This window comes from Labrus mixtus, chromosome 19, assembly GCF_963584025.1.
Source record: "Labrus mixtus chromosome 19, fLabMix1.1, whole genome shotgun sequence".
Taxonomy (NCBI): Eukaryota; Metazoa; Chordata; class Actinopteri; order Labriformes; family Labridae; genus Labrus; species Labrus mixtus.
Genome location: NC_083630.1, coordinates 7,725,603 through 7,753,537, shown reverse-complemented (window position 1 = coordinate 7,753,537; position 27,935 = coordinate 7,725,603). Strand labels below are relative to the sequence as shown.

Here is a 27,935-nt window from a genome sequence, read left to right as displayed (position 1 = left end):
CATTGATAGGATGAGGGTTAATTAAGTAATTGTGTAGCTCTGCAAAACGACTGTAGATAGATAGATATATATATATAGAGATAGATAGATAAGTTTATATTGTCTTGAAATGCTGAGTGACCTTATCTGTGAGCAGCATCCAGCTGCCTCCCCTCTGGAGAGGAGAGGAGAGGAGAGGAGAGGAGAGGAGAGGAGAGGAGGGATGTTTCCTCGCCGCTGTGCTGTAGAGGGGCTGTTCCTTCAACACTTTCCAGCTCAGTCCGTCCAGAGCAGCGGCGGGGATGAGCGCTGGGGACTAGGCGGCAACGCAACGACGCATTTCACAGGTAAGACTGTCTCCGAGGTCCGGCGACACACCGCCTTTAACTCAGACGTTGGTTTGGATTAATGTTTTCTTATTCGTTGACCCATGTGGTCTGCGGGGGAGGCGGGCAGCTGCTTCTGGAGGGAGCAGACAGAGGTTGAGAGTCGCATCTGCTCTGCGTTCAACATTTCCAGCGCTCCCTCAACTTGCAGCCAAAAGCCGAGCCAGCTCTGCCTCCTGCCCGGCTGTCCCTGCCTCCTCCGCCGGGATTAGAGGATTGAGGACAGGACTGTGGCTCTGCGAGGACGCGGTATTAGAAGGTGAAGGGGTGCTGGGAGGACGGAGGTCTTTATTCCCCCCCCCCCCCCCCCCCCAACTTGAAGCGTGTGCGGTGGAGAAGCCTGCCACTGTTTGCGGACGCGCTCCTCTCAGCTGAAGGTTAAAGATTGCTGATGGAGCTAGCCAGGCTAGCGCTAGCCCAGCTGTATGTGCCGTTCTCTGGGCTGTGGAAGAGAGGCCAAACTCCCTGCAAAATACGCAGTTTTAAATGTTCCCCCGCAGGAGTCGATATTCATATCAAGAGAACACTACTTGAGGACTTAAGCGAAATACTTTAGACATGCCTTGTGTTCGTTTGGCACTCTGTCTGCCTTCAAAAGCCTTTAACTCATATAACATTTTAACTTGTGGAATTGCTTTGCCTTTAATTTCGAGCATCCATAATGTTGTGTATCGGGCGACAGTGCGCATATGGAGTTATAAAACAGAGCAAGCGTTGACATGCTGTCTTTATAGTTGGTCATTCATCCGCCGAATTCAACCAAGGACCTCTGCTTATCCGTGTAAAGTCTTAAATCTCATTAAAAGAAGTATTAATCTAATTGCTGCTGTAAGGAGACCTGACACGGCAGATGTTAAAGTGGACGCTGGCAGCGCGCATTTTGGGCCAGGCTAGAAAGCCGTGGCAGCAACCTGCATAGGAAGGGAACCAGCGGGAGCTAGCTTCATGCCAAACCTGTCAATCATTTCATAACGACATGGCGAGGCGCACTCGGGTCCGGCAGCTCTCGGTTCTGCTCGGAAGCACCAAATGGATATATGCAAATGAGCCGCAAACAGCCCCCCTTTGGCAAATGGTTTAATGCCAAGTTGAGCTTGCTTTGATGTTTGCATGTTGTCACTTTGTCACACCTGCTGTTTGCATGATGATGGCTGCTGCTTGACCTCTCTTCTCCTTCCCCCATGCAGCCTCCTCCTGCACGCACTGCCTTGCATGACTACACAGTAAAGAACAGCAGTCCTGACCTCAGTGTGCTGAGATTGGTAAATATAGAGCTCTATGCCTCTGATTTACGTTTTAATAATGAACACTGAACTTAAAAGGTTTTTACAGCATAGTAATATTTAATAGCCTGCAAGTCTGGGTGGATGAAACACTGCTGTGGCGCGGCACTTTACTCGCACCTCTAATTATGTCACAGTGTTGCTTAATGGCTTTAATTTTAGAAGGTCTGGCACACGAATGGTTACTGTCACTTAGGGGCCTCTAAGGGCCACATTGTCAAAGCCAGGATTTCACCTGAGCTGTTCCAAGTCCAAGACTATGTGAAGACTTTAAATAGAGTAAATAAGGTGGAGTAGCATGCTCTGAAGTACAGATGTTTGTGCAGTTTGCTGTTGTTATCCCCACAGATGTCATTGACTCCTCCTTCGGCTGGTCATGCTGCAGCCTCAAGTCTGTCGTAAAGCCCAGCTGAGATCGGATTTTGGACACTGATGTCGTACACGTGTAGAGGGGGAAAAAAATCAAACATAAGATACAAAACTCAATGCATTGATTTGGCACTACTGTTACAAGAATGTTACTATACTAAGGAATGCTGCTAGGTTAAATAAGTCACTTGTAAACTATACATTATCAACCAAGTCATAGCTGTGATACTGGGCTGTAGCAGACAGTGCAGAGAGTGAACTATGGAGTTGAAGGATGCTCTGCTTGACCAACTTCATCATGAAGCCAACTCGTTGTTTTATGCATCATAACTCCAATTATAAATGTGAGATATACATTATTATATAGCTTGAGCCCATATCAGTCAACCGACATGTAAGTCAGGCTCTTGTCTTTGTTTATCAGTCCATCACGATGGATTCATCGATCTTGAACTCAGCGATAGATGAATCCATTTGATACAAACCCTATCAAGCATCCCGACGTTCCGCTTTTTACTCCGAATTTCCATCGGCACGTCTGCGTCACTGTGCCCACACCCAGAGCCAGATAGGTAATCGAAAGCAGCCAAAACAAGCTGGACGATAAAACTACTTTCTCCCCCTCTCAGGGAATAAATTATCTTTGTGGAAATATTTTGTGTTTTTCAGGGGAAAGAAGTGCCAGCAGATAAAGCAATGCCACATGCAAACACGGCTGTTGTGAGGTAAAACACTTAAGGAAACAAAACACAGCTTGCCACAGAGCAAACAGAGCATAGACACTATAGTGCGAGTGTTAAGTTTTGCACTTAGACATGAGGAATATGGCACTTTATTGTGAAGGGAAGACGGTCTATCTTATCCCCTTTTATTTAAAAGATAGATTTTCATTCAAATGGGCAGATGTACCATTCCTTAGTTTTCTGTAAGTTGTTATAGATGTAACTGACTTTTGATTAATGAGCCTTTTATGTCTCATATCGATCCCAGGCCTTTATCCAATGTGTTCAGGCCAGACTTATTGATACCAGCGAATATTGTATATCACACCGTATCTGCCGTGATTGAACTGGTGAATTACATCCCGAGTATTTATGGGCGAACTGTTGCCGGGAGTGATCTGTTCCTTCTTGCAAAGACCTTTCACAGCTCAGTGAGCTTGCATCCGAAGCTGTCTGTAAATGTCAGTAAAGACGCTTTTTCTACACTGTGTGCGGGACACATTTGCAGATAACTGCAGCTGATGAGCAGAAAAGAAGAAGAAGAAAAGAAAAGCCTCAACAGCATTCGTATATTTTCACAGGAGAAAGTAAGAAAGATCTTCAGTGTGTGAAACGTGGGAGTGTTTTTTTTTTGTGGTAGGTCTTTCACACATCCTTGAGACTGGGATGGTGTGTGAACACAAGACCCTGCTAGATGCCCTGAGGGGGGGGGGTTGGGGGTGTGCTGGGATGGGATGGGGAGCGTATTAAGAAGGAAGGGAAGCAGCTCATTAATTCCTTCCAGCAGCGAAGGAAAGGGTTGGTCAGCGAAAACTGGAAGGGGCCCTCCACGGCTATGAAATGAGTCATACCAGTTCAACTTTCAGGAGTGCTCCGGCGATAAGTGTGGGCTTGGATAACTTCCTGATGTTGCAGGCAGTCTGGTTATCCCAGGGCTAGACTTTCCCTTTCCAGTAATGCGTGTGTGTGTGTGTGTGTGTGTGTGTGATCTAGTTGTATCAGCAGGTTAGAGATTATCCTCTCCTCTCTCTCTCTCGCCCTCTCTGTCCGCTCTCTGCCTCTCTTTGGTTTAATTTCTAGGCCAAGTGCATCAAGAAAATTCGTTTTTTTTTTTCTTTCTGCCATTGGGTAGCTGCGGCTGTAGCCTTTGAAAGTCATCTGATGTTTGCCCGGCTACAGGGATCCCCTCGGAGGTCCTGCCTGATGTCACATGTGATGTCAGAGCCGAGGTGACGCAGGCAGGAGGACGCGGGGTGGTGGATGTAGCCAGCCAGAAACGTGTGAAGGCTACAGACATCTGCCAGTGTGTGTCTCTGAGCGAGAAAGCAGGACAGTAAGTCTGAGGGCTGAAATGAAACACACATTTAGCATGGACGCTGTTATGACGTAGCCGGTGGATGTTCATGTGTTTGGCAGATGGCTGAGCTGCCTGCTTTGTTATTTCTACGTGTCAGTTTCATGTGACTGCCGTGATGAAGACATTGACACAAACCTCACTTTTAAATCATAACCTAATCAGTTTGGACTTATACAATAAATTGAAATTATTTGTAGCTGTTTATGCTTAATCTCACTGCATCAAAAGTGTATTAGAGCATGGCTGTAATACAACCTCCAGTTCAAATGTACACATGCTGAGGGAGAAAACATTGCAAAATCACATTTCATATTTGTTGTGATCTATTCAGACTTTTGCGACGTGTTTATTGCGAATGCACATGATGCAATAACGATAGAATTGTGATTTATTGTGCAGCCCTGGGAGACGTTTATGTCATAAAGTTCGTACAGCAGAGTGTGCTGCGTCTCATTGTGTCACTTTATGATGAATTCAATTCAACTCAGAAGTGTTTGTCTGCACAATATGAAATAATAATAAGAAATCTTTGCAGTCGATTAAGGCCCTGTGTCCAACTAACGGGTTTTTTTCTGAGCGTCTGCATATTTTTTTCAATTGTTTACAATGGTTAGAGAGCGTTCACAGCGGGAAACGGCCGCCTGAAGAGAAAGCGCAGCGCCCAGCGGCTTTTCTTCCAAGCGCTCTGCCCATTTTTGCGCAGCCGCTCCGAGCTCTTTTTTTCAGAAAGGTGCCGTTGACGTCACCAGCGCTATTTTCCAAATGTATGATATTCCCCGTAGTTTTGCTGCCTACGGATCGTGTCTTGTACCCACATCTTCTTGATTGGGTAAAAAACGATCTCAAATACACAACATGCAGTAAGTAATGTAGCAGTGTCGGTCATACAGCGGCCTTTGTCAACAGACTGTTGTCATGGAGACAGGACAGACGTGCAGCGCTTTTCTTTTCAGCGCACAAACGCTTCATGCTAACACTCCTGAGTGTACAGCCAGCGCTTTTCTGACCGGAAATAACCCTAGATGGACACAGGGCCTAATGTTGGTCTGTAAGAATAACCAAATGTAAAGTGTGCATTCTCCCTTTACGGTTCCTTGGCTCTACTGGTCTGTGAAAACAAGTCCTCTCCTGAATCCAAATGAATGATTCCATCTAATGTCTTTGTCAACCCCATTTTCCTTGTCTTCAGCTGGCATGCTAGCGAACTCCGCAGTCGACACTGGGTCAACTCCATTTCAGTGTGCTGGTGGAACGTTTAACATGCAAAGACAAGGGCTTTTAAAAAGTGTAAAATGGAGAGTGTCATCTGTCATCCAGCCACAGCAAACACTTGATTGTCAGCTGACAAAACAAACAACAATGTCCGCCTACAGGGCAACACGCAGTAGTAGCTTTCCTGGTTGACAAATTATAGCTGCCAGGGACAGTTTGTCCACAATATGATTATATTCAATGTAAGACTTTTTAAAAAATATATATTAGCCAGCCTGACTAACCAGGTGTCTGTCTTAATGATTTCCCTCAGCTTGTTTTTGTTTGTATCATCCATGTGGCCGATGGAGGTGTACACGCTGCCTGTTGTAGCTGGGCACATAGCTTATGTACCTTCTACAACACCAGTGTTTCCCCTACCATTATATTAGGGGGGCGGCCCGCCCCATTTAAGGATACCTTTCTGATAGAAAAGGACTGCTGTCATTAAAAGTAACGTATGAACACCAAGATTCCTTCAAGTGTTTGTGTTGGCGTGTCGGCGTGTCGTGCCGGCGTGTCCCCCCCCCCCAACACTGGGGAAACACTGAACACCTTTTAGAATGGAGTGACTCTTCATTTTAAACAATGCAGCCTCTTGTAATGTGTTTGTTGAGCCTGATCATATCACAGGGAGAGTAGAGAAGTGATTCATTACGTAGCACTAGTTGACAGTGTATGATAATGTTTCATAAAGTAGACGAGTTTGTAATGATATCAGCTGTTTTGGGCAGTTCTACATAGTCACATTGCTGCAAAAATCACAGTTAAAACTTTTCTCCTCTGGTCACAATTTGGGAAGTCGGGGGATTTTTTCGGTTCTAAAATCTGGTGATCTGCCTCAGGCTCAACAAACACATCTCACATGGGCTCTTAAGCGTACAATTAACTTTATAATATCCTCCTCTTTGTGTGCTTAAACAACCCTGATGAGGCTTAGTCTCTGACATTTTGTCTTCATACAATACGTTTATGTCAGATTGTTCCCTCCCTTTTTTGATACAGTGCAAGAGGCATGCAGAGTCCATCTGATTAGCAGCAAGCCAGAGCGTGCTAACCCTTTGATCACTGTGTTTCTTGCTGATAAACCATGCCACTGTCATCTCTAGCAAGCCCCAGACCTTGACAGACACTAATTACCATGAAGCCAGTTTGGCATACTCAGAAACACAGCATGGGCTGGAAATAGTTCAGTGCAGGTGAAACCTACTGTGTTTGAGAACAGAGCCTTGGTGGATTAGCGTGCCTAATAACCTCTCATTTTCCTTTCTTTCTTCTCTCTCTTATGAAATGATAATTGTCAAATGTTGGCATGAGCTGTGTTGTTTTGGAGCAAATGGCCTGCATCTTCCACGGTACTTCAGTGTTTGATGCTTTCAGATGAAGGAAATCTCCTGACGTCAAATAGCTACACGTCAGCCGTACTAAGCTAAACCTTCTGTACAATAGAAAATGAACCCGTTGATGTATTTACCCTCACATCATCAGTGTCTTACTGGTTGCTGCACAGCTTGGTCTTCTACTTTAATGAGCTATCAGCTGTACTGTTCTTGTGTGTAAGCCAGTTGTTATTGAACTTCTTCTTTGGATGAAACACTGATGCTGCGCAAGACTAACGTTTGGCTGGACTATTTTTGACAGCCTGAAATGAATCAAAACCAGACTATTGGGTTTCAGACTGTGATGTGTTGGAATATGGTGGAGTAAAAACACCACCGAGCCCTCCACCCCCCCCCCCCCCCCCCCTCTACCCCCGCCCCCATCCTGCCTTTGATTTCGCTGCCAATGCAGCCTGACTGTAATAAGTTTTGGACTGAGGCAAATGCAGCGGGAATATCTTTGCAGCCCACATGCTATTGTCTGTGAGCTGCCATTCACAAAAGCAAAACAACTGTTGCCATGGGATATACTCAACAAAATAATGTAAGTGGATGTTTTGTTTTTCACGAAACCTTTCCACATGAGCTTATTGAATCACAATGCTCGGGGCCCCGCCTGTTGCTACCCTCTCTACCAGGAGGGGCGTGGGCGCTGGAGAAAGCACATGATAGTTAAGAAAGTGGATTATTTAAACTTGAATCTTCAAGCGTGCAGTAGATCACAGAAGGACTGTACCACAGTTACTGCTGTTAAATATGAAGTCTACATGTTTTACCTTCAAGATGTAAGTTTATCAGTTTTCTACAAAAAAGGCCCGCTATGCTGAACATTAAACTTTTCTAGGTTACTACTTTTCTCATTACTGTTGGAGCGTGGCTTGCAGCTCTCAAAGTACCACCAAAAAGCATTGGAAACACACAGATTCGTAGTATGACTTGATTGATGCAGTGTTTTTAAAAAAGGGGTATATATGTTTTTGGAGAGTCCTCTGCAGATAATTTAACACATGAAGAAGGACCAAAGGAATCCTGACCCAAAAAAATAAAAATAAATGGACAGCTCAGCCAGTTGTCGTAGTTCTGCTGAAAAATAGCTTGAGAGGAACACTTAAATAAACATTAGTAATGGTGCCCATTTTGATCATGAGGTTTTTGTTTTTCTTGAGGCAATCTTTAAGTATAATTCTGCTTCTGGTGAAAATATATATTATATATATTATTATATTTTTTTTGTCAGAACTTGGTAAAAAAAATGAACGGTTTGACATGCCTTTAGCTCTTAGATTTTTCTGTGTACATTAAATGGCACAGCATTATAAAATATATATATATATTTTTTTACTGGCAAAAGTCCCCTTGCTGTCTCCTTGATTGATGACTTGAATCAACATCCATGTTTAGGGGTTGATGTTTAGTATTTGCCCTAAACTATAGTCTCATGGCTTCTGAGCCCGGTGGGATGTTCTGATGGATGGTGAGTGTCCAGAGGGCAGATAGCTCCTCAGATAATAGGCCCACACTTGAAGCTGCTGAGTTGCATCCACCTGAGGTGGGAAACATTGTGCTTTCCAGGGGTCAGTGTTGGTAAAATATATCCTGAGGTTGTTTTTGCTGGTAATTCCTCCGACCCGAGCCTAACAACAGGCCTCCAGCTTCTTTCCTCAGGACAAACAGGAGCCTGCAGAGAGCCTGATTGGAAACACTTGCGACATCATCGGCGCTCCTCTGTCCACACAACAACGCACTTCCTCAGGAAGAGAGACGGCCCCTCCGCTGGACATAGTGATGTCACATTGATAAACAATTCGTGGAGGGTTGTTGCTTGCTGAATGTGATGTGCTGTCATCCCTGAGAAACCCCTGTGCGTGCACTGCCCTAACAGATGCAGGCCAGAGACTAGCCAAGGACACACCCACTCGGGTCACTTGTTTGAGATCCAAGGAGACTGGGAACAATGTGTTGGAGAGGTGCGGCTCTTGTGGAATATTTTGAGAAGCAGGCTAATCGTCTTTTTGGTCCCAGGCTTATGATTTCTTTTGTTGTGGTGTATTTATGCTGGGGCCTGTTAAATCCAGATTTGTTTTTGTCTGTAGTTCTTTACTTTCAGATGTGCTATTTTAACAACTCTCTGACTTCTTCTGCATACCATAAGTGACTGGTACTCAATTTATTTTGATCATAGTGCAGAAACTCTTCTGTGTTTGTACTTCCAACTTGTCATATTTTTTTAGATATTCAGAAGTGCTTTCTTTAAATAGCCTGTAACCTGTGCATGCAATCTGGAATAATTGCTAACACCCTCTCACTCTGCAGTTTTGTCCACCCTGAGGCCTTATTCAGGTCTCTGTCCTGCATTGTCTGCCACCCGTGCTGTTCCTCTGCTTCCCTTCCTCCCCACCTCCCCACCATGCCCTCATCTCAGTTGGGCCATGAATAAGGAGCTGACACCAAACTGTCAACCTGCAAGCCGTCATGCCCCTGCAGCCTGCCTCGGGTGCAGCCACCAGTAGGAAGGGCACAGGCCCTCCACCACACAGCTAAAAATGCTTGTATCTGTTTTTAACAAACACGCATTTGGCCTGGACATAAGTTCACATGACCATAGAGGCTGAGGTCTTGCAGGTGTCACTGTGTTGCAAATATAAAATCTGTTTCAGTAATAGTGGCTGATAAGAGACAAAGTGGGGGCTGGTGTGGGGGTCGTCTGTAGGTAAATGTCAGCCCTCATGTGGTTCCATTTATTTTTAGCTTACATTGCAGCATATGCTATCCATAAAGTAAATCATTATGGTCTCTTTTGAGTGAGCCATGTCATTAAAATGCAGGAGATCTGCACTTTTTTTTCCCCCAGGTTGCCAAATTCATGCTCCTGTAACGCCAGTCTTTTTCACACAAGGAGGCATTGTAGTGAAACACAATGTTGTTTGTGTTTAGGCGGATGAAAGCAGACCATTGTTGCAAACCGTTGCTTGAATCTGAGGTTTTATTTGATATAAAATGGGTAATTCCATTGCGTAACAGCATTAGGAGTATTTAAACAGAGCTTGTCAACGGAAGGAAGGCATGGGGGGGGCGAGGGGGGCAGGGCGGGGGGTGGGCGACTGAGCGATGGCAGGTCACTTTACAGGAGGAAATCCTCACTTTTACTGATGATGGAGATAATCCTCATTTAGTGATGACACCAGGAGCAATTGCCTCAGATTAAGGCTTTAGTGAGATTAGACAGCATATGGGTGTGCAGTTAAGACAGGTTAATGTGCATATATCATAACAAAAGTGAATCATCATATTAATGTACTTAGCCCCTGACCTCAAGCTCATTTAATTAAGCCTTAGCCTGGTTAGAGGGGCGGGCTTCATCTAGAGGAGGAAAAGGGTAGTGATATCAATCTGACTCTGATCTTGCAGTCTGATAGGCGCCTTTGGAGCTGCAGGGAGACCCGCTGCTCAAGCTTAATTAAAAGTACAGAAGAAGAAAATGTATATTTAAAAGAGAACAAAATCTTTCTTTTGACACGAGTTTGGGTCGATAATCTGTGGTGAAGAATGGTCACAAATCTCTCCATCCCTGATACTTGGATTACGGGACATTTACAGCATTTCAGGAACACTGTAAGAGTTATTGAACACAGACTCTGGCCCACTGCCCAGCACAAGTTCAACTACAGTTCATGGAAAAACTGTCAATAAAATGAGTGGAGTCTCTGGTACATTCCGAGCAAGCGGCAATCTCCGGTGAGGAAAAAACTGCAGTTCCTCAAGTGTCCACTTGAGGCTGCCTCCAAAAGACCCAATAGTCCCAAACACCCCAAAACTAAGAGGTTTACAGCCTGGTCCAAAAAAAAAAAAATTTCATCTTACTAGTTATTCTTTGTCGGTACACACTGTATATAAGGGGTGATTTTTTTAATATAACTCACCCGTTATGATTTTCTGGAGAGCTTGATTAGTGTCAGGAGGTTTAAAGCTCGCCTCAGCTCCAGCTATTTGCCTGTTGACCGATATATATGTTCGCTTATAGCACTTTTTTTAGTCTTCTGACTACTCAGGTCACACAAACCCATTCACAGCCATTTACACACTGATGGCAGAGGCTGCTATGTAAAGTAGCCATCAATATTAACTAATCCCATTCATACACATTTATCTACATTCAGAATCCGCAGGAGCAACTTAGGGTTAAGAGTCTTGCCCAAGGACACATCGGACATGCGGCTGCAGGAGCTGGGGATCAAACCCCCGCCCTTCCAGTTGAGAGACGACCGACTCAACTAACTGAGCCCAAGTTGACTGATACTATTGAGCCAAGATGGGCCTGTCACAGATGTTTTTGACCGTCTATATTTTTGCTCATATGAGCCAATACAACAGTACATATATTCAAGAAAACCATGCTTGATGTGATTAAGAAATTGTTTTCTAATCGAGTCATACCTTTATCCATTTGTGCTTAGAATGACTGCTGAGCAGATAGTGGCCCACATTACATTTGATAAATAATATGTAATAAGTTATTCTTTACTGAAGTTATTTGTTGAAGAACGCAGCCTTCTGAGAAGCTGAAGAAATCAATGCATCATTTGTGAATAATTTCAGACAGTTAAGTTAAACCAGGAGCAATTTAAGTAAAAATGCTTTAGATTGGTATCCACATCAGAAACCACAAACTGGTTGTTTTCTAGTAGGGTAAAGGGCAAGGAAGTTACCGGTGGAAAGAACATTTATTTTTAAGCATTTGAGTTTTGGTCTATAATCTGTTGTGACAAATGGCCCCAAATCTGAGCATCTTAGATTCCATTTTGCTGAAATTTACAGCATTTCAGACGGATGTTCAATAAGTCACACGGTGGCGTGCTGCCCAGTTCAAGTTCAACTCCAGTTCATAAAATGTATCATCTAAGGTCTGCATGCTCATCCCGAAGCAAATGAAGCAACCGCAACTTTTGTTCAGAACCGGCCTCTCCTTTTGGAGATTACTTATAGAAATGGAGAGTGTTAAACTCAACAAAAGTATTAACTGGGTAAGCGCCAAGAGTCAATCCTCCAAAACTAACTGGTTTAAGGTTTTAAATGAAAATGATAATCGTATTAGAGAGGCAGACATACAAAGAGAGCGGCATTTCACGGTCTTGGCTCTTCATAATCACCTAGTAGGCTATCCCAGGGTTCAGGTACAAGGAGGGAGGGAGGGAGCAGGAGGGGTATGATGCTGCCCTCTGAGTCACTTTCCTTTCATAGATGGATTTTCCCATCTCTATGGGACTATCATAGCTAAACAAATGCTAAGAAGCAAAACAAATGCAAATGGCTTTGCTGCTGAATACATTTTGTTGAGGCTGTGTCAGCCGTCTGTTTTTCAGAAACAGAAAACAAGCAATTTGGCTCTGCCATTAAACAATCATAGTGTGATTGGCTTTTAAACTGTATGAACAGCATTTGATTCTGGCACCGAGTCTCCCACTGCTGTTCCTGAATGCCATTTCTTATTAAGGACAGCCAGGTTGTTGGCAGTCTATTCCAGTGGAGAGTATTGAATGAGTGGGCTGCAGCAGCATCTGTCCTGTTGACAAGGCAGCAAGCATGGCTTCATCAAGGGCATTACATCACGAGCAGATGCACCCTGGGTATCATCAGTTCAATTCCTCGTCAGTGCTTGATACTAGGAAGTTGTTTTTTAGACAGAGAGCTCAGGATTGTTGCTCATTTATTTTTCTACAATGTCAGTATGTTGGTAGGTTTTATTTGGTGTAATTGTCCTTTGCTTAACTGTTCTTGCGGCATCCCGTGTAGGCCTTCATGTGAAATTCCTTCAAATTCTCATTTAACTAAAGGTCCCTTTGTTACATATCATACAACAATAGTAACAGACCAAGGAGAAAACAATCAAGCTTTTTTAAATTTTGAGCGCCACAGATTTGTACGGGTCTTTTCCCAACACAGAATGTCACCAGTTAAATCTGATCTGGTTATTCAATACAAAGCTTTGACTGTTTATCTCCACACTCCTAAACTGGTTCATATGTGTATAATCTATGTATCTAAGATGCACATTTCTCTCTGTGTTTTCCATCCATGCTAGCTGTGTGCTACATAATCATTTGCATCAGACCTACATCATTTGATGCGATGAAGGATTTTTGACAGCCTGTGAGCTAAAGTGGCTAAGTGGCAGCTTTGGCTCACAGCCCCCAGTGGGAAGCCCCACTGAAGCGCATTGGAGAGACACTGAATGTTTAATGTGGAATTGTGTTAAACAGTGTTTTCGCCGGTGTTAATTACTGGGCCCTCTTGTTTTGTAGCAGAGGAGGCCTCTGACGGTGCTTCAGCTCTTCCTTCCTAACCTGGAAACAAGCAGAAGCGCAAACTAAGCTAACGTCTGCAGTAGATAGACTCGTAGTCTCACCTGGTGCTGTGTATGCTGAAGAGCAAAATAGAAACCCAGACCTGTTTGTTTTGCAGGGGAGGGTACCTCTGTGGACCATTTGGCTCCCAATAAAACTCATTAAGGGGCAGGTTTTTTTTTTCAGGTTTTCTCTTCCATTGCTCTGTGTTCAATCAATTGACAAAACAACATTTAAGTCTGTACCGTCAAGCATGAGGATTCCAGTGAAGGATACATTGCCCCTTAAAACTTACAAAGAGTTCTTTTCACATTTGAATTTTTATTTATCTCATAACAGATCATCACTTAACGCTACATGTAGTCACACCATAAAGAAGGAATGGAGCATACTACATCATTTTGATTATGATATTCATTTCTGTATTAATGTCGATAAAAAATATTTCCTAAAGATTCTGAAATGAAGGAAGTAGACTTTAAGTATGCAATCCCTTATCTAAGTCTTGAATTTTTTTAGGGCATATAGCTGAAAATATGTTCTCATCCCTTTAGACTAGAACAAGAAAATACTTTTCAGATGAAGAAAAGATGTCGAGAGCAAGAGGAGGCGGAGGTGAGCAGAGAGGAACACAATCCCCCAGTCGTCTCAGTCATGCAAAACATGAGCAGGGGTTGGCTGTTAACAGCTACCTTACAGCCACTGTATGTGAGTCTACAGGGAGCCCACTGTAAACAGTGACATTTCTCTGTAGCACCAGCATCCTTCTGAAATCTGTTCAAACTGATCGTCATTTTATTTTGGATAGTTGTGAGGGTGTTTGTTAACCCCCTGTCCTTGGTGCTGGTGGTGGGTTTGGTGTCTGTGATCTCCCAGAGAGATGGAAACAGGGTTGTTGCTAGGATGACTGAAGAAGAGAGGAGGGAGGAACAGGCTGATAGGAAGGCGGGTGTTCTTGGTTTTGTTGTGGCGGCTCAGAATTTGGGTTTGGAGGGTGGTCTTTTTTTTTTTGTTTTGTCCCAACTGTCCAAATGGGTTGAGAAAAATGGGACACGGGTAGCGGGGATAATGGTTTTACCGCCACCTTCTTTTCTCCGTCTCTCCTCCTGTCTACTCATGTCGTCCCTCTCTTTTCTTTTTTTCCCAGTGATGGCCTCAGCTGCGCAGCTGTGCCGGTGATCCTGCCGCTGCACGTCGGGAAGAAGCAGAGACGCTGTGACAACCGACCTACCTTCCTCCCTCGCTCAACAACAAGAAGAAAAAAAAAAAAAAGAAAAAAAAGCAGAGAAGGGGAAAAAAAGAAAACACACCAGCATAAACAAATGCGACCATGTACAGCGTGGAGGACCTCCTCATCTCTCATGGATACAAGCTGCCCAAGCATACCAACACCCCCTCGTCAACCCCTACCCCAGCCCCCGCTTCCTCGTCCCGCCAGGCTCCCTCGTCCCCTCCGCCGTCCTACAGCAAACACCATGAAATCCTGGAGAACATGCCTGGCCCTAGGACAGTGAACGGATATGAGAGAGGGCCCGGGGTGCCCTATGGGAATGGTGGGGGACCCAGGCAGCCCCAAGGATACGTCGGGGGCTGTCCCAACAACAACAACGAACCCAGGGAGAGGAGCCAGTCCAGACGGGAGGGTCAAATTGACACCCATTCATTAGGGGAGTCTCTGACGTCAGACAGCGGGTAAGACAGTGTCTGCTGACCCCTGTATGTTTAACCTTTTGCATGCCCTACACCTTTTGGACCCCCCCATAACCTAACCTAATTAGGACCGTCCTCATCCTGCATTGATTAATTACAAAATGATTCATTTTAGTGGAGCAGATTAATGAAATTTAATGAGTCATCAAAGAGAAGAGTATAGAGATTTTGTGGGACATCTTAAATGGAACTGCCTAACACTGCTCCTCAGTCCCTGCCGCCATCTCCTTCCTGCCTCTTTCTTTCCCCTTGTGTGTTACTTCCTCTCATTTCATCTCTATTCCCCTCTCTCCTCCTCTTCCCAATCAAGTCTCGGGCAGGGGAGGAGGGATAATGTGTGCTAGAGTCTTAATCTGCCACATGGGACCTTGGAGTTGTAATCAAAACAGCTTTGGGCAAACCTATGTGCACCCATTTGAGCATGCCCAGTCTTACACATGCAAGTTGCCAGGTTTTCAGGATACCCCCTTCCCCATTCTGCCCACAAACATTACCTTCAGTATATAAATAACCTGCTCCCACTGTGTCACAAGAATCATACCTACCGAGATGTCACGTGTAGAACCCATCAATTATACAGGACTCATATAGGGTTTATTTAAATATGTATACGGAGGATAGGCTATATTTAGCCTGGTCTGAAGTTATGTAATTGAAACCCTCACGGGTAGGGACTGTTAGAGCGTTTGATATTTCCAGAGATATCGCCAGGCTGCAGCCAATCTGTTTTATCCTGAAAACAGGATTGTTTGATTTGCCTATTTGCACCAGTTCTGGGGTTAGTGTGCTGTAACTGAGACAAAGTCAATACAGCTGTTCCCATGTCCACACAATTAGGCAGGCTCATCAGATTGTTTCCCTATTTCCTTACATTTTGTTTGGCTGACAGTCCCTTTTTTTTTCATCCCTAATCCCTTTTTGCCACCAGCCAGTGACTGAGCATCTGAAAATAGTCCGATGACCTTGAGTAATGTCAGCGGTTGTGCTGGTGGTTTTTCACTTTTCAGTTTTTATTCTTTGAGACGAGTAATCCGCATTTTCATGTCGCTGCTGTGCCAGTGTTATCAGAGCATTCTGTGGGGAATGTGGGAATCACTAAGACATATGTTTTGTGATTTCAGTCTGTTGTTTGTTCATCCTTCTTTTTTTCCTCTCATCCAAATCCGTTTTGCCTGGCAGCTTTAGTTTAGATAAGGAACGGGCCTATCTTGGCACTCCCATTAGGCAGTGCTACTTAGACCCAATTAGACTAATGATGGTAACTCATCTTACATGAGATGCCCTCAAATTTAGCCGATTGGCATGGCTAGCTTCTCTCCTCCCGCAGCAAACGTCTCTGGTCAGTGGTGATCATGGATGAAAATGTCAAGGACGCTCAGCGGCCTTGGCCTTGAGGGGGTGTACACATGTGCTTGCGTCTTGTTTGCATTGTCACTCAGTCAGTCACTCCACAAATAGCCTGAAATGATCAGGCTCTATGCGGAGACCCACTGCATCTTGTTGTATCCCATCAGGCTTCCTGTCAAACATCCTCTTTGAAAAATAGCAGGAGCTTTCATAAACACCGGTTTAGTGAAATGCTGCTTCTTTTTTCTGATGAAGACCGTTTGATGTGTGCAAAGAAAGATTGTTAATGAATCGACCTTTAAATTGTTCATCTCTATTGGAGGACATCCGGGACTATCAGAAACAGTGTGTCATTGTGTAATGTGTTCATTATGCCCCATAGAAAATCACAATTACTAAACACTACACTGCTTCTTATGGTCACCTGTCTCCATCTAGTGGGAGATGCTTTATATCCTTTTTGAATCTGTCATCATTGTAGACTAAATGTTTTATTTTCATCTTTTCTGTGGGACTTTAAGATCCTGCATAATTGTGTATCAGTGTTTTTATAGGTCATAATTTGCTCAAATTGTCCCAATGTGGGTATTTTACCACAATATGTTGTCTCATCTTTAAATCAACAAGATCGGGGCCAGGGTGATAAATTAATTTACTGATTCTGGTTTAGAAGAACTGAAGAATTAAACAACCACTGCTTTCCTGAGCTCCCATACTTAATAGTAACACAAGAGCTCTCTTCAGACACCCCAAAGGTTTCTTAGACATTTGAAAGTAATTCTATTGTGCACTTCCAATTTTAAGCAACTTACTGTCCAGTGTCAAGTCAGACTGAAATCTGCGACAACTAAAAGCAGAGAGTGATTGTTCATGTATTCATACTGCGTTTCTGCAAAAGTTCTGAAACCGTAACTAAGCTCTGCCGCCATGACGTCTTTGTACATTCATATTGATTCTGTGATGGCGTTATATTAATGCCCCAGTCTATGAATTCACATTGTGTTTCGACATTGTGGAACCATGACCCCTGTAATGCCACTGATACAAGCTCCGAAGATGGTACAGAGTGGGATCACTTCGTCCGCACATTACGACTGTGCAACATTTATAGAGAAGGCAAAACAGCAAGGGGACGTAAACAACGTGCCTTGAAACTACAGTTTGGATAGGGCTAGGGATGCATAGGAGCGTGTGTTCAAAAACAGCTGCAGCCTGAAAACACCTGTCAGAAAGAAGCTCATAGAAGTGGCATTTAATGTAATCTAATAAATGATATGCATTGTAAGGACTACCCATGCACTACTACCCGTGGCCAATTGCTGCTTAAACTGTGAGATATCCTGATTGGAAAAGATAAAGAGGAAAGAGAAAAATAGTTCAGTTGATGGAAAATGGATGGGGAAACATTTTCTGTTTTTTATGGCAAATACTATTGAAGCATACTGACACAGACATATTTGTGTCCCCCCTCACAGGTTCTGTGATGGAACAAGAGGTCCTCAACCACAGTCCAAGGATGTGGCATACTGGAGGAGGAGAGGCCAGGACTTCACTGTGTTGCTGGACTACGCAGACTTAAGAGATCCCCATGGAGGAGGCCCAGGGTGTTACAGCAGGCCAGAGGGCTCTCAACAAGCGAGAGGCCAGGAGTTGTCTGCAGAGGATCGTCAGAGGCTAGCCCAAGAGAGGCAGCGCTGGGCAGCCCAGGCTCAGGCTCAGGTGCAAGCTCAGGCCCAGGTTCAAGCTCAGGCCCAGGCTCAGGCTCGTTTGAGACAGAGGGATGCCGCTCTCCATCAGTGGAGGATGGTAACTGAGAGGAAGTGCCAGAGCCTGGGGACAGAAGAGTGGCGTCCAGCCGTGAGCTTTGCCCGCCAGCTGTCACAGAGTGAGGGCGAGCGCTGGGCACTTGAGCAGCAGAGGCTTCATGCCAGGACACCTGAGGGCATGGTTGTCCACCCCAGGACCAAAGCTAAATCTCAGTCCCTGCCCAGGATGGTGCAGCCTGAGAGCCTGCAATATGTGGACATTGCCTCATCAGGTCAGGAGCTGTACAGGAGGGTCAATGGCCACCCATTGTCACAACATGATCTTTATAGGGCACCCCGCTGGCCAGAAAATGGCAGGCCAGCTAGCGCCAACCAACTTTCAATGACACCAAAGCCCCGCTTCACCCGACCCCCCAGACCTCCTTCCTATGAGATGCACCAGCAGATCAGGGGAAGCTGTGAGGTGTTGTCTGGGAGAGACTCTGTGATTTCCCAGGCAAGGGACAGAACACCACTTCCCATATCAAGGTCAGATGACCCCCAACTGGACTATTATGCACAAGACTCTGGACCTCCAGGATACATCCCCCCTCCATCATATAAAAGAGTTCCTATAATGGCAGGGGGCCGTCGGGGATATGGGGAAATAACAGTTGACTACAGGTAAGTCCTTTGATTCTGATTCCCTTATAAAAATATCTGAGTTATTTTTGTTTTTTTTATTAATTGGCTATGGTTTAATATTAATACAATTTTGTCAACTTCTTCAACATGTTCTGTTTTGTAAACATATAACTATATAAAATACATCTTTTATCATGAATTGTATAGCTAAGTTAGCCAAGTAAACATATTTCTGTCAAGTTGTAACAATGAAAACGGAAATTATCACAAGCCACATTATATAGCAGGTTTGCTGTGCTATCTCTGGTTGTACCAAGTTATCTTATGACTTGAAAGTGTATGACTTTAGCCCCCTAATTGGGTATGCCATTTCACACTAATACATCTTTGCTGATGTTTAAATAAAAAAAGTGGAATGAAGTTTTTTATCTTCGAATCTTTAGAATACCTTTATCCCAGGCATTAGATCCCCAGCCAGAAAAGTAGATCTTTTAGAAAAGGTTTTATGTTATTCCCTAAAAATGGAGTGGCTCCTGTCTTCTCTATTCTATGTACCCTAGTGATATTTTGTGACATTTACAAATTCTCCCCTTTAGCATAGATGGGTAATAAACCATTAAAGCCATTCTTTTATTTTATTGTATTCTTTTAAAGACATTGCTGAAATAAAGCACAACTGTGTTGTTTCAGGTACAGAGGGGATGTGTACCAGCAGATACATGTGGCTCCAGATGGATCTCACTGGTTTACCAGACATCCAGCTGGTTCCTGGCCTGATCCTCACAGTGGAAGGATCATGGCTGGTCAAAAGCAGCTGTACCCTGTGTATACTACCCAGGAGCACCCTGGTGGAGGGATCCAATATATCCCCTTTGATGACCCCCGCATCCGCCATATTTCCTCAGCCCTGGGTGGCAACTCCCTGACAGACGCTGACAAGATCCGCCACATCCGCAACGAGCTTCCCAGTGTCACCGTGTCGGAGCCTGCATCCGACGACAGTGCCTTTTTGCCCCCGCCATTGGGGCCTTTCATCTCTGCCAAACTGGCTGATGATGCTAACAAGACGTCCTCTAGCGACTTCGACAATGACAATAACAGGTGGCACAGTGATTTGCACAAAGAGACTGTAGATAACTTCCCAGCAACTGACCAAAACTGCAACAACAGATATCCCAAAAACCAACGTCCTCCTCCATCTCCATCATCGGCCTTCCAGGCCCCATTAACAAGGAGCTCTTCTCACCTGGGATCGAGTTCTGAAACCATCACCCAAGTGAAGAAAATTGCCCCAGATTCAGTGCCAGAAATCAACAGGAACACCAAGAGAAGAGTGAGTGAGACCATCTTCTGTCTTGTGTCTGTCCCTGTTCACACACCGACCATTATTCACAAAGACTCTGCCTCAGATCAGAACAACAATGAGACAGTATCAAACCTGACTGTCACCAACACAAACACTTTTGCTGTAGGCCTCAGAGAGAGCCCGAATGTTCGGAGCAGGTCGGTAAATGAAATGCCCATCAAACCCCACTACTCTCACTTTCACACCAGCAGCACATCCTCAATGAGGAATTACAAGAGGGCTCCTCTGAGGAAGGAGATAATAGATGCCTGGGCACTTCAAGCTAGGGAAGACAAGGAGTTGTGCTATTCTGGGTCCTGGCCTGGAAACCAGTACCGTAATCAGGAAACCCAGACTGGCTCACCTTTGTCAGTGGTGAAAAGTCCAGAACCCCAGAGTCCACTTTGCGAACAAGACCATGTTCAGTCTGTTTCAGACCCCACAATGGAGAGTTGTGTTGGGACTGACAGTAGCTCCTCTTATGGCTTTCCTATGGCAGGCCAGAAAAACCTTCACCTCTCCAACAACAGCGCCTTTTCTCGACTCAGCCCAACACAATCATCATCACATCAACCCTCACCACAAGAAGCATCCCCCCCATCAATGGCGCATGATCTGAGTGATCAGCAGCCATCATCTCCCAGGAAGAGCACCTCCAGTCCAGAGAGTTTAGAGCAAGTGGCTTTTGGTCAGTTTCTCTTAAAGCCAGTGAGCCGACGACCCTGTGATGCCATCGGTGAACTGGAAAGCATAAATAAGGTGATGGAAGACACGATTAGCAAGAGACCCAATGGGGGTCAATGCATTGATGAGAAACGAGACCGGTGTAAAGGTCTTTTCACTGCTGGTCCAGAACCAGGAAGGGAAGCAATCAGCCTTCCTCCAATGCACACAGAAATACCCCATAGTATCAAAGTTAGATCAAAGTCCTTGGCTTCCACTGCTGACCTAGACTCCATGGACATGAAGAGTTCTTTCTCCAGGCCACTGGCCAACAACATACAACCAACAAATGTGCTATCAAAACTCCCAAACCCAGGCCTCAAAGACAGTGCCCTCCTGCCTTCACCAAGCCCACACAATGAGTCAAACCGTCTCTATAGACAGGACATCCCGGTTCCTCAAGAGTCCTTGCTGAGGGATGTGGGGTTAACTGTCTACACAGAGACTCCTGGTGGTCCAGGGGAGCCAATAAAGCGTTCACTGTCAGTCCCTTCTCCGCTTGATCATAAGGAGCTGAGTCAGTCAGTGCAGCTCTCGTGGGACAACAGGGTGGCACTCGTTAAAAATAGCAGTAGCCCTGAGCACAATTCAAATGAGGAGCTGCAGTTTGAGGTTGAGACTGAGACAGAGGGAAAACCTAAACCAGACACTGTTTCCCCATTCAGGGGAGAGGTGAATTTGAGTATCTGTAGGACCAGAAGTGAAAGCAGCAGATCACCTAAGAAAGAGGGTTCACCACATTTCAGCAGACTGACCAGGGAGGTTACTTTTATGCTTGAGAATTACGATGAAAGATACTCTATCACTGAACCGATGAGGTATAAGAATGAATCGACCATAGCAGACAAGCACCTGGAAAACTTATTGATTAAAGAGAAAGCCAATTCTTTGCCTGCAGAGGACCTTAGTAACCTGTACGAAGTCAAAAGTGCAAAAGGTATCCCTGAAAATGAGTCCATTGAGGAGAGGGCCGCTCGAATCCTTGGCATAGCTGTTCCAGTGGAGGCTTTGGGTGTGGCTGACATGGAGTCCGAGGACAACCAGGATAATAAGGACACCACTGAAGACAGGAGACTACAAAGTCAAGGTGAAGAGACACAGCAGGTGATAGACGAGTGTGTGCAAGTGAAAGAGGAGTTCCCTATTGAGCAGGGAGCAGAGGCGGATGAGGTTAAGGAGATTGAATCAGATGTGAACCATGAAGGAGACAGACAAAAGCACAGCAGCAACCACAGTGATGGTGCAGACAATGAGGACCCTGAAGGCCAGTCCCTGGTGGTACTGGACCTGCCTGAGTTCCCTCCCACTAAGCTTCACTTGTCCCTGCCTGTTTCCACCACTGAGAAGTTAGCACTCAGCGTGTGTAATGTGGAGAAAAAGGGGCGATGCGGAAACAGCAAACTGATCGAATCCCTGCAAGACAAGCTAAACTCTGCTGCCTCTTCAGCTACTACATCTCAGGGCAGGTCAACGCCAGAACGAATGGCTCGTCTAAAAGAGCTGGACTCAGTGTCTCGAATACGACGCCTGAGTCTCAAAGGTTCAGAGTCTGACGAGAGGCAATGTGACAGAGAGGAAGGTGAAGTTCAAGAAGAGATAAGGGAGGAGGACGTGGAGCTACGAGAAGAGGAAAGAAGACAGAAACTGGAGGAAGAAAAAGTACAAAAAACACCACAGTACAAGTCAGGGGATCATGAAGACGATTGTAAACCTAAAGAAGAAGCCAATGATGACATGTGTGAGGAACCACAAAGAGAAGGAGAGACAGAGGAGTTGAATGTTGAGATTGCACTAAGAGAAGACAATGAAACGAGTAAAGAAGGCAATATTGAATTGAATGCAGTAAATGAAGGAATAAAAGAAGCAGATGTTGAATTGAAATCAGAAAATGAAGAAAATAAAGAAGCAGACGTTGAATTGAAAGCAGAAAATGAAGAAAATAAAGAAGCAGACGTTGAATTGAAAGCAGAAAATGAAGAGGATAAAGAAATCGATATTGAAACTAAAGGGAGCAAAGAACAAGAGAATGAATTCAAGGCAGAAGAACCAGGAGACAAGGTGGAGCTGAAGATTGTGGAGGATGACAAAGAAAAGCCTTTGGAGAAGGTGGCAGAGGGACAGAATGCAGCCGTGGTCAGTAGAGCCAACACAACACAAGGTGCCAGGGGGAAAAAGTTGCCCAAGCCGAAGCAGCGCACCAGGCTCCAGAAGCCCCCTTTGCTTCCGAAACCTCGCAGTGTTCCCAAGAGAGAAATAACACTGCCACTCAGCTTCAGCACTGGGACCTGCGGCCCCTCCAACACGGAGGATGAGGATATGCTTTCTGTCTCAGGTGGGTTCAAATGAATTAGAAGATGATCCTTCAAAAGTTTTGTTTTGCTTTCAAAGTGAAGCAGCCTGGACATATGTTTGTTTTAGAAAAAATGTGTACACTGATGACTTTGATTGTACTTCTTAAAGGAAGAATGTGCGACTTTTTGACCCAGTAGATGTCGCCCTAGAGCACCAGCATTAAACCAAAACAAACTGCTGTTAGGCCACACCTCCGCCTTAGTAAAGCCTCCGCTCTCCTCCAGCAGCACACCTCCAACCCCTCTCCACTCGCAATCTCACAAAGGCGATATGAATTTGAACGCACCATAATTAAGCACCATTAAGCACAAAATTGTCCTTTGCTTGAGCTGCACTTACCTGTGGCCTGCATTGACATGTTAGCAGGCTAATATTAACACGTTAGCATAGCTTCATATTGCACATAATAACGTAACACTTAATGACCGCGATCTAAAGACATCCAAATTAGCAGTGAGTAGACTGTTATTCTTCTTTTCTTTAGTCCTTTAGTGAAATAACTTTATACGTAAGGCCGTCCCGTTAGTGTAAACATGATGTAAACACGGCTCCGACAACAACACAGCTGCCGGGACTCACTCATTGTAGACAGTCCTGACTCAGACGTTTACATATGAGATACTTGATTTCTGCTGTAGTTATGTGTAAAGTGTCACACGTTCTTCCTTTACAGTGCAGTGTAAAAGGCAGAATTGTATCAGTCGAGTCGATTAGGATATTGCTGTTTTATCTTTTTTTGTCAGTTCAGCAACACAAAACTTCAATATTTCTAAACCCTGATCTTATGTTTCAGCAACGCTGGCTGCCTTGCCCACCGGAGATCGAATATACCCAGCCTTGTATTTGTAGTTTTTCAGGTCACGTCACTGCATTTTGTCGTTTTTGTTTATTGGAGGATTTTAGTCTCCAGAAATGTTAATCTGAAGTTATTAGAAGAAAAAAAAGCCAAAGCAGCAGCTGACGCCACGCCTAAATGTTTTGGAGAGACAGATTTTTAACGTTGAATTGTATATCCAGTGTTTTTACGAAATATAAAGAACACGAGTACATTTGTTTAGAGGTGGAGGAGATCTTGGAACAAAATGTCAAATTCTTCTGCAGACAGGAACATTTAAGGATGCACAATCCAATCTCAATAAAAGATGACTTTATAGAGTTGCTAGTGGTAAAAATAAAAATTCACAGGGAGGGGAACTTCCACCTTTAGGTAGGACAAATAATATTGTTCTGACTTGTTTGGCTTGTGTTGACTCATCTCTCTCTCTCTCTCTCTGTCTCTCTTTTCTCATCAGACTCCTACGACCCCAGTCGAGTGGAAAGAGTGTGACCTCTGACTCTGCCTTCACCACTGTGGAAATCAGTCTTTCTCAAGTTAACACCTTTTCCAACAACAAAGGCTTTCATCTCACCTCATGGCTTAGTCAGCTGTGACCCTCCAATATTGTTACACATTTATTTCTTACAGAACTGACTGTCCTGGTGCTGCGAGAGCATTGTTATAGCCAAATAAAGGTGCCCCTCCTGGTGCCTATTCTCCAGGCCTTTTCAACCATGACCACCCCTTGTCCTTTCATTTTCTCTCTCTCTCCCAAGTTTTATTTTTTGCTCAACAAATGGACATCCTCCCGTGAAGTTGTCTTATTTCTCTTTTGGAAAAATGCATGTCATTCTTCCTGTCTGCACTCGGGCTCCTTCTCGAGTTGAACTATGAATGTAAAAGTGCTTCTGCTTCACAAACTTAAGTAATGTAACACACAAGAAAATAAGGCGACAGTATTGCATTACAATCAGTATTAACCTACACCAAATGTAAATAAGAAAGAGTTATAAGATTTTATGAAGAGTATAAAAAAATCAATTTAAGACATTTAATTGCTGACAAATGTATATTTTCATATCTGTTAAGGAAAAACTAGATTTTTTGGAAGTGTAGTCTTTGGGTGTATTACTAATAATGAAACCCTGTGCTCTTTATTCTTATACTCGTGTGATAGAGAATGTACTCGGAGAGCCTGGATGCAATGAGAAACACTGTGGATTCGTGAATAGTTTCACTTAAGAGCAATATAGTCGTCGTATGTGGGATGTTTGTGACATGAATCGAGTAGTAAGTCTCCATTTCATGGAGCTCATCGCATTTAAACGTCTGCTTTAAAGCTCTACCTTTTGGTACAAGTGTTGGATTTGCACTGCTGAGATTATTGGCTTTATGTTACCGAGTGAGCACCCTAATAATCTCTTCAAATACTCTGAGATAATACTCGGAGGATTGGTGTTCACACCCTCCCCCGTCCTCCGCTGCCGTCACTCTCAGCATCAGCAATCCCAACGTGTATCAGAGACGTCTGATGTGTTGCTTTTCGTTCGTCCTCATACTGTGGAAGTAGAAAATCTATACTTTGTGGCATTACCAGACGTCTATATTTAACCAGGATGTTAGTTTTTTTTCTTCTTCAGTCACACATCTCAGTTTAGGTGTGATTTCTGAAGTGCTTTTAGCAGGAAATGATAGATGTAGCTATATTGATCGCAGTGTGCCTTGTACACACTGTTTCTGTGGAGAACTTCACACTCACTACTTTTCATTTGCAAATCCTAGTTTCAACTGGACGTCAGTATTTCATCTCTAGTGAAAACAGAAACATTTGAGGTCGTTCCGGCAATAATACTAATAATAATAATATTGTAGTTTAGCTGAAGACGTTAAGTGTTGATACTGTAAAGAACGTTTGTGTGATGATGCTAATCTTAGTGTCTGAACATGTTCAGTAGTGTGATGTACACATATCAGTGCTTTATAAGTTGTGGGCATAACTGGCAATTGGTTTACACTCACTTCACTTATGGGGTAGCAATACAAGTATTAAAAAAAAAAAACATACCAAACCAAACTTTGTGCTATGCATTTGGACATCTACATTTACTGGGTTTAACACCAAATTCAAAGCTAGAACTGCAACTTCTGTACGCCCGTTAGTCACTCTTTAAAAGCGGCTGTATTTGACGTGGAACCTGTTGGATCTGGTGTTGGACTTGCATGGAAGTGTGTCTCTGACTGGAGTTCAAATAAAGAAGGTTTTGTCTTTGTCCTGTTCCCAGCCCAGTACGCGTACCTCTGTGTTCCAGGTAATTATGGTGTTATCTGGTCATTATCGTCGGTCTTTTTGTACTGCAAGTTCTTTGTAACATGATATAGACTATTGGTGCACATGTTGCTTTGATATTTTCTATTTTCATACAGAAGTATGTACAGCTTCTTTTGTATGCGCGGCATCTTTTCTTTTTTTTTTCTTCTTTTTTTTGTGTGCATGAAATGCGTAAGAAGTCACAGAGAGAAGGTGTAATTTGCATATAATTGCATTTGGTACTATATAGTCTATCCAATAAACAACTGTTATATTTCATATAATGTATATTTTATTTTCAAAAAGTTATGCTACATATTTAAAAAAAAAAAAAGGGTATTTTTAGATTCTTGTGAAAAGGGAAGCGTTTGTGAAGGCACAATATTTGTCTATATTTGATCGTTGAGAATGATCAGACATGGAGACAAATGTGTGCTAATGTACAGTACTGCAGAGTATTCATAAATAAAAGTCTTTGCATGAAACTTTTTTGTCTGATTTACTTCAATCTTAATTTGCGCCCATTCAAAACAAATGTCATCTCAAGACGTTATTGTATTAACTTAGGTTCAGGGGAAGGACCACACACCAACCCACACCTACAATCACCTGACAAGCCGACGTATGCCGAGCCATCCCGCTCCACCCCGTTTGTCTCAGTTCTTCCACCCACCCTCTCTTCCCTTCCTCTCATCCATTCACCCTCATTCCTCATCCCTTCATCTTGTTTGTCTAATTCTAGGCACAGTCTGGGCCTCGATCAGCTCAGGCAGAATTATTCTTGAGACAGAACCGCTCATCCTGAGTCTCCCTCTGCCCCGCAGTCAGTCCATCCTCCCGTACCAGCCAACTGACAACATCCCTCTTCCATCATAATTAGTATCTTAAAGGCAGGGTTGGTAATTTTCCCCAGATACACTTTTTAAGATTTTGAGCAAATGTATTTTGTTGTTGCTCTTACTTTATTGTTTTGAACTTTTTCGTTCTCGTTGCCAGGTCACCCTTGAAAGTAAAGGTTAAATAATATAAAAAAAGAAGCGTGTAAGTGTAAGACAATGAGATAAGCGTTTGTACTTGGATCATCATTATTATTAGCAGTACCCCGAGCTCTCTCTGTCTTATTCACAGGATGGCGTGCCAGTGGGCGCACCAGCTCCTTACCTGCAGCTTCTTTTGTTGTATGGGAGCCAATGAGCCAGGTGTCCTCCACTCACTCTGCAGGTCACATAGAAACACAGGAATAAGGTATATAAAGCCCTAGCCACATGTAACACCAATGACATGAATGCCTTTTCATCACATTGGATCACTCAACACTGCGTCTGAGCCGTCAGAGAGGAGGATGACGACACAAAATGGCAGAGGATATAATCCTAAACTTCTATTTGAATGTAGGCCCGCAGAAAAAGAACCTTGCACTGCCTGCTGTCCATGGAGCACTTTAATACCACAGAGTCACAAAATCCACTTTACCCAACGTGACCCACATCAGTAAAAAGAATCGCAGTGTATCATGGTCTACATCAAATCATGGCATAAATTAATCCATATAGAGGGGTTTTAAAGGAAATTAGGATGCAAGTCATTGGACCTTGAAAAGACAGCTGACAGGATTTTATGTGGCTCCTGGCTGCAGTCCAGCACATCGACTGCTTCAGAATATGAATCATGGCTTTGAAGGGCTTGATGCTGACGCTCGACCTTTGATTTAGCTCTTAGTTTGCATTGAGGCATGATTTAGCTCCGCGGCTATACTTTACAGAGAAGTCAACATGAATATGTTGGCACAGCTTCCTAATTTACTGACTCACTCACAGTAACTGCCTCAAATGCCCCCTTCTACATCCAAATATTGATTTAAAGTCATTGCTGAGCA

General features: G+C 44.0%; 1 protein-coding gene across 4 annotated transcripts; it reads left to right on the top strand.

The window, feature by feature from the left end:
• Window positions 1-12: 12 nt before the first annotated feature.
• jcada (junctional cadherin 5 associated a) lies at window positions 13-26,544 on the top strand. Of its 4 annotated transcripts, XM_061064301.1 has the most exons (7): window positions 13-326; window positions 1,553-1,615; window positions 8,379-8,693; window positions 14,215-14,759; window positions 17,600-18,553; window positions 19,205-22,914; window positions 24,227-26,544. In XM_061064301.1, exons 4-7 carry the CDS (start codon window positions 14,398-14,400, stop codon window positions 24,259-24,261), a joined length of 5,061 nt encoding a protein of 1,686 aa, XP_060920284.1. In that variant the 5' UTR covers window positions 13-326; window positions 1,553-1,615; window positions 8,379-8,693; window positions 14,215-14,397; the 3' UTR covers window positions 24,262-26,544. The 4 variants fall into 4 exon arrangements, with proteins under 4 accessions (XP_060920284.1, XP_060920283.1, XP_060920285.1 ...); XM_061064300.1 differs by lacking the exon at window positions 1,553-1,615 and having other exon boundaries at window positions 8,392-8,693; XM_061064302.1 differs by lacking the exons at window positions 1,553-1,615; window positions 8,379-8,693 and having other exon boundaries at window positions 19,211-22,914.
• Window positions 26,545-27,935: the final 1,391 nt, after the last annotated feature.

What these genes read in the sequence shown, in the direction of transcription:
- jcada (XM_061064299.1), top strand. Translation starts at nt 14,398, where the DNA reads ATGTACAGCGTGGAGGACCTCCTCATCTCTCATGGATACAAGCTGCCC. An exon ending in TCTCTGACGTCAGACAGCGG is followed by an intron (nt 14,760 to 17,599) that starts GTAAGACAGTGT and finishes CCCCCCTCACAG; the next exon opens with GTTCTGTGATGGAACAAGAG. An exon ending in GGATATGCTTTCTGTCTCAG is followed by an intron (nt 22,915 to 24,226) that starts GTGGGTTCAAAT and finishes TTTTCTCATCAG; the next exon opens with ACTCCTACGACCCCAGTCGA.